The 15,506-nt window shown below is 39.1% G+C and overlaps 1 protein-coding gene across 2 annotated transcripts in view; it reads right to left on the bottom strand.

Annotated features, from left to right (window-relative positions):
* Positions 1-2,325: 2,325 nt before the first annotated feature.
* The window catches only part of cep135 (centrosomal protein 135), a 165,368-nt gene continuing 152,187 nt past the window's right edge, over positions 2,326-15,506 (bottom strand). For both annotated transcript variants that reach the window (XM_078548085.1, XM_078548094.1), the window contains exons 23-26: positions 12,370-12,572; positions 5,768-5,872; positions 4,241-4,395; positions 2,326-2,454 (exon numbers count right to left, since the gene is read on the bottom strand). In XM_078548085.1, coding sequence (XP_078404211.1) covers positions 4,248-4,395; positions 5,768-5,872; positions 12,370-12,572 — 456 coding nt within the window. In that variant the 3' untranslated portion in view covers positions 2,326-2,454; positions 4,241-4,247. The remainder of the gene's footprint in view (positions 2,455-4,240; positions 4,396-5,767; positions 5,873-12,369; positions 12,573-15,506) is intronic.

The following is a 15,506-nucleotide window of genomic DNA, read 5'->3' as shown; positions in this document are numbered from 1 at the left end:
ATTTTGAATGTTAAGTGCATTCAGATTCGGAGCCTTTAGTTTTGTCCTTTTATTATTTTTGTAAACTCTAGCATTATCTGCTAGATAATGCTTAGATTTGTACTTTCTGTTCCTTCCTGTTACGGTTTATGATTTCCCACATTAATACCATTCTCTCTTGCCTTGTCTCTACTCTTTGATTTAACACATCTTTTCAAATTTGATCCCTTGCCCCCATTATTTAGTTCTACTAATTATCATTTCAACATCTGTGCTTCAGAACAGAAAAGTTTTATTATTTGTAGTCTGCCTTGGAAGGGGCAGAACTTCTGTCCATACTACAAGACAAATGCTTCCTTCACTAGGAGTTCCCACCTCCCTGGTTAATTTGAGAGCTGGTATGATATTAATGGCTGATGTAATCAGTGAAATGAAGTGGACCATAAATGCATCACTGTGCAGTGGGGTTCAGGCCGGACACGTGCCCTGGATCATGAAAGATAATTTTTTTTTTTTCATTAATTTCTGCACTGATCACTTTTCTCAGGAGGCAAAAGAGATATGGCTGGAGGGGCCTGGGCAATATGCATTAGCAAAGAGATTGAGTGAGGGAATGAACAAAGTAAAACTATGAAGTAGGCAGGTACAAGTAAAAGTCACAACTACCTTCTTATTAAAAAGTATTAGTCAGAAACAAATTTAGGATTGACTTGTTCAAACAGTATAAGAATCTCAATTTTTATTAAATTTCTTATAAATAGATGCTAGATTAATTACAATCGGTAAAAAAATCTCCAAAAATTGGGCATGCATTCAGTATTAAAAAACTATAGACATACCTAAAGTTGCTTTTTGTAACAAAGAATATACTGAAGATACTTTTACGTGGTACCAAATTTGGAATATTAAATAAGTTTTACTGGTCCGCATCAGAAAACAAACGTCTGCTTATCAGTTAATTTCTACCATTGTCACAAACATCAATTTGTAATTACATCAAACAGCTGTACAAGATTTGAAGCACCCATATTATATGGCATTAGGACTACATCAAACTTGGTAATAGGTAATGTGAACATAAGATTTGATTTTAATACTTTAATAGAAAAACCATCAGTTTTTAAATCAGTGACTTCCATTTCAGTTATTTCATTCCAATGGGCTCTCTATGGCATAAGGAATTAATAGCAAAACATACTTGATCAAGGAATGTAATATTGCTATTTAAAAATATATTTATGAATTAATCTCAATAAATCAATACTCATTCCTCAATAGTTTATGCTGAAACATCAGATGTATCCAGCCCAAGAAACTCCTTTGCACATATTAAACAAGTTGTAAGCCTACTTCACTATAGTTATGCCTCAAGAAAATGTTCAAGATGGTGAAACTTGGTTTACATTGTATGGCTAACTATGAAATGGCAGAACAATGACAGTTATTAATAATGAGAGGTGACCTAGGAGCCGGTAGCAAAAATTACTCATCACGGTTACTGACAGCAAACATATCAATAAATAACTTAAGATATAAAATTGAAAACCTAATTCAATATAAAAATATCTTTGCAGAATAAAAATATCTTCCCAAACACTGACAGTACATTATAGGTATTTACAGCACAAGATGGGCATTACAACAGCTTATGTGAGAATCTCAGTGCCCCACTTTAATATCTGTTTATGAAAGTTGGCGGAAAAATTAAAATTTATAATACCATATCCAGATTCAAAAATTTAGTAAATTTTAATTCACATACTTAAAGGAGGCGTGTTCTTGCTTTCTATTTGTTTTATATATTATCTTGCAACTTTACCAGAGCAGAAAAAAACTTCTGTTTTATGGCTCACCTGTCATTATGTTAATATGGTCTATTTGATCTAGTGAAATACATGTTTGTTCAGGTAAGTAAATATGTATGAATGTGAATATACGTTCCATGAGGATTTTAAAAGAAAATCTATTTGAAAATTGATCAAAAGCAATCTACACTGTAATGCAGCGCAGTCATCAGAAAGTTTAAAAGGGACTTGAAATCTTGTTGCTTTTGCGTCATACATTATAGAAGAGAATGTGATTGGGCTTTAATAAGCCCAATAAGTTTTTTTAAAAATAAGCAGTGTATTGTAGGATGTCAAACCTAGGTAAATGCGGGCTAGATGCTATCTGAACAAAAGGGCAAAATGCTGATCTTTTTAATATAACTAAAATGTTAAGCAAGCTGACAAATGTGTGGAGTAGGACATTGACCTGTCAATGAATTGAGTTATCATAGTCCACTCCATGACTAGAAATGTAATAAAAAAAATGTCTTGAACTTAAATTTACTTTGCTTTAAAATTCTGCAAAAACTGATGAAGTACTGTAAAAGATTCAGCATGCAACTTCCGAAATGCTCTTTTGTTGAGACCTGTGGCTCCATTTGTGAAACTGGCTTGAGTGAAGTATACTCCTTAAAGCAAACTTCCAAAACTGGGAAGAGAAAAATAGAGTATTTATTACAAATATATCAACCAAATACAAATTATGAGGCTGTTGTACAGATTATCACCAGTGCTGCTTGTGTTGGAAAAGACAGACCCCTATGGACCCTTATGATAAAAGCAAAATACTGCAGATGCTGGAAATCTGAAATAAAAACAAGACATGCTAGAAAAACTCAGGTCCGGCAGCACTTGTAGAGAGAGAAACAGAGTTAACGTTTTGAGTCCATATGACTCTGAAGAGTCATGTGTACTCGAAACATTAACTCTGTTGCTCTCACCAGAGATCCTGTCAGACCTGCTGAGTTTTTCAGAATTTTCTGTTCTTATTTTATGTTATTTATTATTTATATTGACCTTTATGCACTGGAACAAATGGCCTCCATTAGGTCCTTCAATATATACTGCAACATCCCAGCTCCATAAATGCACCCTATCCCTACTCCACACCACAGCACAGCATCACACCACAGCACAGCATCACCCCCTTCCCAAAATCATTCAATTAATATTTTAAATTTGAACTGATAATCACTAAGGCACTCTGTCTTTAAGATTAACTGAACCAAAGGCATGTATTCTATTTTTGGGGTTCTTTCCTCCAGCCTACCATTCCAAGTACCCCTGCTCTATACATTATTTATAGCTGGGACAGGAGACAGGCAACCTATCACACTGTTCAGCTCACTAAGATTTGAAATGCCTTAAGAATAATTTTAAATGTGTCCTGAAAATAGATCCAGTAGTCATACTGAATGCTGAGAAAGAAAAGGGCTAATTAAACGATGAAAGCTAATAAAAATTATTTCCTTACCAGGTATAGAAGATAAACCTGCAAGACCACAAACCTGGAAATGGCTTCTTGAGGGGACATAAAGATGCCCTGCCCTATCTGGATGACTGCTTTGCATCATGAGTAGAAAGCTAGGCAGCAAATAATTTAGAGGTCATTAGGAGGAACAATGGAGCTGTGTAGTGATTGACACCAGAAGGGCTGAGCTGTATTAACTTGCTCACTCAGTGTTAATTGAAATTTTCAAGAGCGAATAGATTTTTGTTCAGTAAAAATATCACAGAATATGGAGCAAAGGCAGCCAAATGAAATTGAGGTAAAGATCAATCATGATCCAAATGAATAGCAGAACAGGTTTGAGGGGCTTGATGGCTTATTCCTCTTCCAATGTAAGATAATGTGTTTGACACGAGTCTTCTGTCCTCAATCCTTTGTTTAGTTCTTTAGTAATTTTTGTAGTTATCTTTGTAGTAGGTGTAGAATTTCTTTATCTTGGAGGATGCCTCTGTAAAATCAGAAAGTGCACCTCCAATAGAGGAAAAGATTTAGAAGTTTATATTTTAAAGCTTTACCTGCCAGAAATAAGTGTGTCACTTAAATGTATAAATTTCCCTCAAATTGAGGGAGCTGAGATTTCAGTCAGATAGTTCAGGTAACTGAATTCATCAAGGAGCAAAGATTCCAGGAGGAATAGATAGCATCTCAAGAGGGTATTGATCCCAGTGTTCTTATAGAGGTTAACAAGTATGGTCTGGCAATGACTCTTTTCTTTACCTTTGCTGTGGGGAAGTACCTGGTCTCTGCTCAGGACCTCCCAATAAATGTATGTGAAAACTTGCAAGTATGAAACTGTTAATGTGCAAAAGAATAAAAAGAATTAAAGGCCAGACTGAATTGCAATAACATCTATTTTGATTCAATGACATATTTATACATACCATGTGACTGTTAAGAATTTATTTACGGATCATAAACTACTCACTTGTCATTTAACAATCAGTAGAACATTCTGATACTTTTTTAGGGGAGCACATATCCCGGGAATGGGAAACAGGGCTCACTGATGTTCTGAGTGGGGACAAAGAGCTGATGGTAGTCGAAAGGCCATGGCGGCGCATCTCCTGAATTGCACGCTCTCTGTGGAATGAACAATTAAAAAAACAAAACAGCCTTTATTTCTACAAACTGTACACATACAATGGAAGCTGATGACCTTCAATAACTTTTAAAAAAAATCTACAATCAACAGCACATGCATGATTTTTAAAATTCATTTACAGGATGTGGGCATCGCTGGCTAGGGCAGCATTGTCCTTGAGAAGGTGATGGTGAGCTGCCTTCTTGAACCGAAGCAGTTTGTGTGGTGTAGGTACACCCCCAGTGCTGTTGGGGAGGGAGTTCCAGGATTTTGACCCAATGACAGTGAAGGAACGGCGATATATTTCCAAGTCAGGATTGTAAGTGGCTTAGAGGGGAACTTCCAGGTGGTGGTGTTCCCACGTGTCTGTTGCCCTTGTCCTTCTAGATGGTAATGGGTGTGGATTTGGAAGTTGCTATCTAAGGAGGCTTGGTGAGTACCTGCAGTGCATCATGTAGATGGTACACACTGTTGCCACTGTGTGTCAGCAGTGGAGGGAATGAATGTTTGTGGATGGGGTGCCAATCAAGTGGACTGCTTTCTCCTGGATGGTGACAAGCTTCTTGAGTGTGGTTGGAGCTGCGCTCATCCAGGCAAGCAGGGAGTATTCCATCACACTCCTAACTTGTGCCTTGTAGATAGACGACAGGCTTTGGGGAGTCAGGAGGTGATTGCTCGTCACGGGGTTCCTAGTCTCTGACCTGCTCTTGTAGCCACAGTATTTTTATGGCTAGTCTAGTTCAGTTTCTGGTCAATGGTAACCCCCAGGATGTTGATATTGGGGGATTCAACAATGGTAATGCCACTGAATGTCAAGGGGCAATAGTTAGGCTTTCTTTTGTTGGAGATGATCATTGCCTGGCACTTGTGTGGCACCAATGCTCCTTGCCATTTGTCAGCCCAAGCCTGGATATTGTCCAGGTCTTGTTGCATTTGGAAATGGACTACTTCAGTATCTGAGGAGTCGCAAATGGTACTGAACATTATGCAATCATCAGTGAACATCTCGACTTCTGACCTTATGATGGAAGGAAGATCATTGATGAAGCAGCTGAAAATGGGCCGAGGACACCACCCTGAGGAGCTCCTGCAGTTGAAGATGGTTGGGCCTAGGGCATTATAGTACAAGTAATGTTCTGTCAAAATGACAACAACTCAAACAGTGCTGATAAGTAAAAATTATGAGCAGCTTTGGGAAATTGGTAATTTTTACAGTCACCCAATACAATTTATATTCCAGGTGAAGGATTATCTGGAAAGGTAAATATTGTAGTTCAATCAGAATATGCTGTTCTTTTCAAGATTGTGCATTGAAAAAGCCTCAAGCAGTTGAATATAATCATTAATTCTTTTGTGTATTGTAAACATTACCTTTCAAAACGTTCTGTCGTTAGTTGACGTTTGATAAGATCAAGCTCTGTTTGAAGCTGTGAAGACTTAGCACGAAGCTGAGCTATTTCTCGATTCTGGCTTGATCTGTGAATAATTAATAGTTACGTTAGATATAAGATATGCATCAGTATTTTACAGACAAATTGTCAAATGGAGTAACAATTTCAGACACAGTGGTCTAAATTTTTTCACGTATATCTGCCCCTAGGCATAAGTGGACTGGCCTTGACCAGGCACTAGAAGCCAATTTGTCACCTCTGCTCAGATCCACCACTTTCAGGATTTACTACCGAAACCACAGTACATCTGCCCATCTTATACATAAAATTGCATAGAAATTACAACACTGTAATAAGCTGTTCAGCCCATTCTTGTGCATTTTTGTCTTCCACAGAAGCAATAGTCATAATTTAATTTGCTCACCCTGTCCTTTATGTCTTGCGCTAAGGAAGTGCTGCACTGTCTGAGGTGCAGCAAGATTGGGAAGTCAGCTGGTCAGGGGTGCAAGACTACAGAGACCAGAAATCTGGCCTGTTGCATTTGTGTTGATGTAAGAGCAGAGTGTACGACTGAGGTTCATACTTTCATCCTCAGTCAAGGCTTCTGTATTCTGGCTCACGAATGAATAGGTTTTCTCCAGTATGATTAAATTGGATAACTAGCAAATGTACACATCGCTCAGAACAATTTCTCCCCGTACTTGGTGTTACTTCTTCTCTATTATTTACTGTTCTTCAACTGAGGGATCATATATTACTCAAACAATACACTGCTACTCAAACTGTTAGCACATTTTTAAATGTTTTTCATCAATCACATTTGTTGGGCAGGAAGATATTTCAGAGTTTTGGAAATTTTACCTCTTAGGATATAAATTAAGGAGGAACCTACTAAATGCAGAATATACAAGTCTGCTAGAAAGCTGAACGTTTTTTCAACTTAATACCCAACAGTTGTAAAAGAAGCATAAATTGATATGCTCCAACTATCTAATAAGATGCCAGGCAAGGTCAAAGAAGTTACTGCAAAACTGCTAAAGGACTTAGCAGATGCCTTCAAATTTCTACTTAAATAAGCCACATATTACTCAATAAGATTCTGTTTTTAATTTTCTGCACCCATTCTTCAGTATTTCAAAGCTTTTCTGTGAATTTATTGCTGCTGAGCATTTGCTATTTCAGGTATGCAGTGTCTAATCAAGTCCTGTTAGGAAAGATATAATATGAATAGCACGGAGTAAAGTTTCTTTACTGCGTCAGTGAAAAATTTTCCGTTTCCCAGACCAGCCATCTTGTAGTTGCTGTTATCGGGATTGCTGATTTACAAAGTTACAAAGTCTTACAGCACAGAAACAGACCATTCAGCCCAACAGGTCCATACCAGAATTTAGGTTCCACATGAGCCTCCTCCAACTCTCTTTCATCTAGCCTCATCAGCATGTCTTTCTATTCCTTTTTCCTTCATGTGTATATCCAGTCTGCCCTCAAACATATCTATGCAATTTGATCCCTTGCGGTAGCAAGTTCTAATTACACTCTGGGTACAGACGTTTCTCCTCAATTCACAAGAGCACAACAATTAAGAATAGTATAAGGACATTGGTCCCCTCGAGCCTGCTCTGCCATTCAATAAGATCATGGCTGATCTGGTTGTGGTCTCAACTCCAATTTCCTGTCTGCCCCCCATAACCCTTGACTTCCTTGTCAATCAAATCTACATTCAAAGGTGCAGCCTGCACTGTTTTCCGGGGAAGAGAATTCCACAGACTAACGACCCTCCAAGAGGCAAAAAATTCTCGTCTCTGCTTTAAATGAACAGCCCCTAATTTTTAAACAGTGTCCCCTAGTTCTAGACTCACCAACAAGGGGAAACATTCTCTCAGCATCCCCTCTGTCAAGTCCCCTCAGGATCTTATGTTTCAATACGATTATCTCTCATTCTCCTAAATTCCAATGGGCAAAGGCCCAACCTGCTCAACCATTCCTCAGAAGAAAACCCCTAATCCCAGGAATCAGTCAAGTAAACCTTCTCTGAACTGCTTCTAATGCAATTATATTTTTTCTTAAGGAGACCAAAACTGTACACAGATGTGGTCTCACTAAGGCCCTGTACAGCTTTAATAACACTTCCCTACCTTTATACTTGATTCCCATTGCAATATACAACAACATTCCATTTGCCTTCCTAATCACTTGCTGTACCTACGTACTAACTTTGTGATTCATGTACTAGGTTACCCAGATCCCTCCGTACCATAGAGTTCTGCAGTCTCTTGTTATTTAAATAATATACTGCTTTTTTATTCTTTTTGTCAATGTGGACAAGTTCACAATTTCCCATGTCATATTCCATCTGTCAAATTTTTGTCCACTTGCTTAACCTATCTAAATCATAGAAACTAGGAGGAGTAGGCCATTCAGCCCTTCGAGCCTGCTCCGCCATTCATTATGATCATGGCTGATCACCCAACTCAATAGCCTGCTCCCGCTTTCTCCCCATACCCTTTGATCCCTTTCACCCCACGAGCTATATCTAACTCCTTCTTGAAAGCATATAATGTTTTGGTCTCAACTACTTTCTGTGGTAATGAATTCCACAGGCTCACCACTCTCTGGGTGAAGAAATTTCTTCTCATTTCAGTCCTAAATGGTCTACCCCATACCGTCAGACTATGACTCCTGGTTCTGGACTCCCCCACCATCGGCAACATCCTTCCTGCATCTACCCTGTCCAGGCCTGTTAGAATTTTATAGGTTTCTGTGAGATCCCCCCTCATTCTTCTGAACTCCAGTGAATATAATCCTAATCGACTCAATCTCTCCTCATATGTCAGTCCCGCCATCCCAGGAATCAGTCGAGTAAACCTTCGTTGCACTCCCTCTATAGCAAGTACATCCTTCCTCAGATAAGGAGACCAAAACTGCACACAAATCCTTTGTAGACTCTATGCCATCCTGACAACTTGCTTTCCTAACCATCTTTGTGTCATCAGTATGCACCTACTATCTCTGCAGTCACTTCTTTAAGGATCCTAGGATGCAGGCCATCAGGCTCAAGGGACTTGTCAGCCTTTAGTTTTGATAATTTTCCCAGCACCTTTTCCTTATTGGATTTATTAGTGACTATTTTATGTTTATGGCCTCTAGTTCTGGTCTCATCCACAAGTGGAAACATTTACTCTACATTTATCTTAATAAACCCTTTCCTAATTTTAAAGACTTCTATGAATACACTCCTCAGTCTTCTCTTTTCTGAAGGAAAGAGTCCTTTCCCATTCAATGTTGCCTGATAGCTATACCTCTCAGTTTTGGTATCATTCCAGGAACTTGTTTACACCTTCTCCACTAACTCTATATATTTTTATATAAAGGAGACCAGAACTGCTCCCAGCACTTCAACTGTGGTCTAAGCAAATTTTAACATAACTTCTCAGCATTTCAATTGTATCCCTCCAGAAGTGAACCCCAATGTTTTGTTTGTTCTTTACATGGCCTTATTAACCTGAGTCACCACTTATAGTGATTTGTGTATCTGTACTCACAGATCCCTCTGTTCTTCTACTCCATTTAGATACTTATTTTCCAAGAAATATGTGGCCTCCTATTCTTTTACAAAAATATACTATCTCACGCTTATAGTTCGATTTAGTGCCAATCTGTGTTCAATAGAAACTGGATTAAAACTGTCCAACTTTATTTCACGCAGGACTCAGCATACAGGCGACTCATTACATCAACCTAGGCTGGTTTTGAAACCAAGTGTTGGAGGTGAAAGTACAGTCTCTAATCTATTTCTGCAGGCCCCACTTTTAACAGTGATTTGAAGAGAACGGATTCTATCTACATTGTTTTCCTTAAGAGGCCCTGACAGGAACAAACAGATCTTACCCTTGAAAGTAAAAGTTGGGAAATAGTCATTTTATAATTAACTCAGGTTTACTATTCAGCTCCATCCTGTTTTTTGTTTTGAATTTTTGAAGATTTTGTGCATTTTTTGTAATGCTGGATGTAATCAACTGTAAAACTTTAGCATTTCTACAAAAGGAAGCTAATTCAGAAGTCTTCAAAGTTCCTGAGATCTGTGGATATGTAACTTCTCTTCTCCCTCCCCCCAATAAACTGACTTCCACCAGCTAGTCAAGAATGGCTTCTCTTGTGATGGACCAGATATGTTGATTGGCAGGCTGTGATGAGTGGAGACCCACAGGGGTCTGTGCTGGAGCCTTAACTTTTTACAATTTATATCAATGACTTAGACAAGGGGAGTGAAGTTATGGTAGCTAAATTTGCAGATGCCAGAAAGATAGATAGGAAAGTATGCTGTGAAGAGCACATAAGGCAGTTGCAGATGGATATAGATAGGTTGAACGAGTGGACAAAAATCTGGCAGATGGAGTATAATGTGTGAAAATGTAAAGTTGTTCATTTTGGCAGGAAGAATAAAAAAATCAGAGTATTACTTAAATGGAGAACAGCTGCAGAATTCAGAGGTGCAGAGGGATCTAGGTGTTCTGGTGCATTAGTCACAAAAAGTTAGTATGCAGGTACAGCAAGTAATTAAGAAGGCTAATGGAATGCTATTGTTTACTATGAAAAGAATTGAACAGTAAAGTGAAGATGTTATGCTTCAATTATACATTGGTGAAACTACATCTTGAATATTGTGTGGCATTTTGGTTTCCTTATTTAAGGAAGGATGTAAATACTTTGAAGGTGATTCAGAGGAGGTTTACTAGCCTGATACCTGGAATGAGAGTGTTATCTTATGAGGAAAGGTTGGACATACTGGGGTTGTTTCAGCTGGAGTTTAGAATAGTGAGGGGTGAATTGATTGAAGTATATAAGATCCTGACTGGTCTCGAAAGGTGGCTGTGGAAAGCATGTTTCCTCTTGTGGATTAGTCCAGAACTAGGGGGCACTGTTTTAAAATTAGGACAGAGGTGAGGAGAAATTTTTTCTCTCAGAGGGCTGTGTGACTTTGGAAGTCTCTGCCTCAGATGCTAAAGAGTGCAGGCCCTGACTCTCCCTCCTCCTCCCCCTGCCTGCACAGGTAGTGCTGAGCGCTACAGAATGCGTTTTACGCTGGGTGGGCCTAAATTGGCTCTGTGCCTACCCCTGTCCACTCCCGCCCGCCCGACATAGATAAGTTTCTGGCCCAAGTGACAGATGCTACAGGTCTCTTATCAACTCTCCCCCAGGCATTTGTCACACCGTGAGCCAACCAGTCTCTCTGAACTCCGTCTTTCACACGAGGGTTCCCAATCTCCACTCTCCAAGAACTCGCTTTGGAGTCTTCTCCCAAACTGGCGCTTTCTCTCAGACACCTTTTGTAAGGGTCCACCTCCAGGGTTTTGAACTCTCCTTTCGATGTTCCTCTCCCCTTGGTCACCACGTTGATTCAAGCTTTCTTCCACGCACTCTCTCTCACTGACTCAGCTGTGTCAACAGAACACCACTGCTTCATATGCCCATCGTAAAGAGTTACAGACCTTCTGGCTTCTTGCATGCCTATATCGCTTTATATCTGCTTCTTGCAGCTTTCTCCCTTTAAGCATGAAGCTTTCCTCTCCGCTCCTTACTGTCACTAACACAGAACAGGACCTTTTCTGGACTTCTGCTCTTCCTTTGACTAGAAGGTCTTGGGACCCCTTCTTTCTGTTTCACTCCTTGGCTTTGCGACCTTACAGTTCTTTTGGGAAATCTGCTCTCTGCAGTTTCCACTCCCAGTATCCAGTCTCTCTGGAATCCTGGCTTCAACTCCAGTTTGTGACTTGCTATCAGTCCCTCTGCTGTCCAGTCTCTCTGGCAGCTGCTTCCAACTCAACTCAAACTGCTTTTTTTTAGTATTTTCTGTCTGCGTGTGGAGCCTCCCTCTCCGGCCCCCCTGTTGCTAGGCAATAGCACAGTTTTTTTCTTACTCGTTTGCTTTAACTCTCCTTCAAGAGTCGTAAAAATCTCATTAGAAATGCTGGTATACAAACAGAGCTTTAGACCTGCTGTCTCCACTCAAAAATGAAACGAGATCCCACGTTTCACCTTTTACCCCACAAATAGAAAAAAAATTGAACTTGATACACCTTATTCCTAACACACACAAATACAAATATAACTTACTTAAACCATCTCTATTTCCTAACATGTTGTAATTGATAAGAGAAGTTAGGGGAAAAAAGCCTGGATGCCATTGTTTGCAGCAAGGGGAAGGGAAGAAATCATAAAGTTCTCTTAAAATAATAAGTATTTCTGTAATTTGCCTAGCAATCCTGCCTTCTGAAAGTAATTCACTGTATGAAGCTGTCTAATGTTGACATGAAGCAATATATGTGTAAATACTATTTATTTTTTCTGGTAGGCTAAGCAATGAGTTTGTGAACTATAATATGTAAAGATACATTTGTAACTGATTTTTTAAGCTTATCTGCCTTTTAATAGTAAGATAGTTGAATGTATTCTATATGAATGTGGTCAACCACAGCAGGTTTAATTCTGAAGAAAGCACAGGATTATTTTGTAGGAGTTTGTGTATTTAGAAAGAAACACTGTAAAATAACATGCTAGTAATATTAAATAAGTACCACTCACACTTTGCTCTCCGCTAGAGTCAGCTTGTCCCCAAGAAGCTGTATTTCTGACTCTTTTTCATTCTTTGTCAGGTGGCACTGAAATTCCTTTTCTCGAGTTGATGTCAATAACGTCTCAAGGTTCTTTACCGTGACCCGTTCAGTACACATCTGTTTCTTTAAAAGCTCGACTTCAGACTTCACATCTTCTAGTTCACTTAAGGTCTATAAAGAGATTAGGAAGATTTTTTAAGTAGATAAAAAAAGGATGCACAACTTATCAGATTCAGGCATACAAGGGAAGATTAAATAAATCAATGTCCGACATTGTTCCAATGAAGTTCATTGTAAGATCAAGGAACAGCCCTCATCTTTTGATTCGGCGCTTTACAAGCTTCCAGACACAACACTGCATTCAAAAATTTCAGATCATAATCTCTGTTCCCATGTTTTTGGTGGCAACTGTTGGTGATGATTCTTCTATTCCTACTTACACCTCCTCTAGACACATCTTTTGTTTCCTTATTTCACCTATTACCATATCCTTGTACCTTACGCCATCATCCATTTTGACATTTTACCTCCTTACCTTTCACCTTATCACAGAATTTCCCTTTTATTTTCTTCCCCCACCTTTTTTGCCTCTGGACTCGCTTAAAATTTTTGCTTCTCCAAATTTTTTTCAGTTCTGACAAAAGGGTCATTGACCTGAATTGTTAACGCTTTTTCTCTCTCCATAGATGCTGTCTAACCTGCTGAGAATTTCCACCATTTTCTGTTTTTATTTCCGATTTCTTGCATGCACAGTATTTTGCTTTTGTAGATAAAATTTATGCTGATACAATATAAAGTGCTGCACATTCCTGATATATATAAATGATCTAGATCTTGGTGTACAAGGGATAATTTCAAAGTTTGCAGACAACACAAAACTTGGGAGAATTGTAAACTGTGAGGAGGACAGTATGGAACTTCAAAAGGACTTTGACACATTGGTGGAGTGGGCACACAGGTGGCAGATGAAGTTCAATGTGGAGAAGTGAGAGGTGATACACTTTGGTACAAAGAACATGAAGAGGCAGTATAAAATAAAGGATACCATTCTAAAGGGTGTGCAGGAGCAGAGAGACCTGGGTGTATATGTACATAAGTCATTAAAGGTGGCAGGACAGGTAGAGAGCACTGTTTTTAAAGCGTATAGTATTCTAGGCTTCATTAATAGGGGCATAGAGTACAAGAGCAAGGAGATTATGATGAACTTATATAAGACACTGGTTAGACCTCAGCTATAGTAGGGTGTACAGTTCTGGGTGCCACACTATAGGAAGGTTATGAACACAGGAGAGAGTGCAGAATAGATTTACGAGAATGGTTCCAGGGATGAACCCCTTTCTTTGCAAAAGAAGCAAATGTGAGGTGAGAAAAAACTTTTTCACACAGTGAATGGCTGGAGTTTGGAATGCACTGCCTGGGAGTGTGGCAGAGGCAGGTTCAATTGAAGCATTGGGTGATTATTTAAACAGAAACAATGTGCAGGGTTACAAGGGAAAAGCAGGAGATTGGCACTAATTTAAAATGCTCAGACAGCTGATGCAGACACGATGGGCCGAATGGCCTCCTTCTTCACCTTAACAATTCTGTGATTCTGTGACATAGGAAGGAAAAATAGGTGTCACATGTGTTCTATGAATGGTGTTGAAGTAATTCAAAGACAAAGCAGAAGGAGATCTAAAAGCCTTAGTCGACCAATACAGAATAGCAATCAATATTGAACTAGATGGCCAAAACCACAGTTCTGTATCCAATTCTGGTCACTGAGATCATAGAATCAAACAGCACAGAAGGAGCCCATTCAGTCTGCCATACTCATGTCAGCACTTTGGTAGAGCTGGAAAATTAATACCACTCCCTTGGCATTTTCCTATAGCCCTGTAAATTTTTTCCTTTCAAGTATTTATGCAATTATCCAATTTTTTTTTATATGTTACAATTGAATGTGCTTACACGGCCCTTTCAGGCAGTGCATTCCAGGTCACAATAACTCTTGCGTAAAAAAAAAAATTCTTCATCTCACTCCTGATTTTTTGTTAATTATCTTCAATCTGTGTCCTCTGTTTACTATCCCTTCTGCCACTGGAAACAATTTCTCTTTACTTACTTTATCAAATCCATTCATGATTTTGACCAGCTCTATCAAATCTCCTCTTAATCTTTCCTGCTTTACGGAAAACAGCCCCAGCTTCCCCAGTCTCTCCACATAACTGAAGTCCCTCACCCTGGTACCATTCTGGAAAATCTCTGCTGCACTCATGATATACGTACATATGAATAAAGGAATAAGGAGCAGGCGTAAGCAACTCGGCCCCTCAAACCGGTTCTGCCATTTATTAAGATCATGGCTGATCTGTTTGTAGCCTCAACTCCACATTCCCACCTACTCCCGATAACCTTTCACCCCTTGCCTACTAAGAGTCTATCTACCTCTGAGTTAAAAACATTCAACAACACTGCTTCTGCTGCCTTTTGGGGAACGGGATTCCAAAGATTCACGAACTTCAGAGAAAAAAATTCTCCTCATCTCTGTCTTAAATGAGCGACCCTTTATTTTTAAATAGTGACCCCTAGTTCTAGATTCTCCAAAAAGAGGAAACATCCTTTGTACATTCACCCTGTCAAGACCCCCAGGATCTTATATGTTTTAATCAAATCGTCTCTTGCTCTTCTAAACTCCAGTGGATACAGCCTAGCCTGACCAACCTTTCCTCAATAAGGCAACGCTCCCATTCCAGGTATTAGTCTGGTAAACCTTCTCTGAACTGCTTCCAATGCATTTACATCCTTCCTTAAATAAGGAGACCAATTCTGCACAGTACTCCAGATGTGGTCTCACCAATGGCCCGTACAGCTGAAGAAAAACCTCCTTACTTGTGTATTCAATTCCCCTCGCAATAAACAATAACATTCTATTAGCTTTCCCAATTACTTACTCTACCTGCATACTAACCTTTGTGATTCATGCATGTGATCCAAATCCCACTGCATCTTAGAGCTCTGCAATCTCACACCATTTAGATAACGTTTCTTTTTTAATCTTCCTGCCAAAATGGACAGTTTCACATTTTCCCACATTATACTCCATCTGCCATTTCTTTGCCCACT

This window comes from Cetorhinus maximus, chromosome 1 (genome assembly GCF_964194155.1).
Source record: "Cetorhinus maximus chromosome 1, sCetMax3.hap1.1, whole genome shotgun sequence".
In the NCBI taxonomy this organism is placed as follows: domain Eukaryota; kingdom Metazoa; phylum Chordata; class Chondrichthyes; order Lamniformes; family Cetorhinidae; genus Cetorhinus; species Cetorhinus maximus.
Note: the sequence above shows the minus strand (reverse complement) of the source record. Positions and strands in the feature narration are given on the sequence as shown.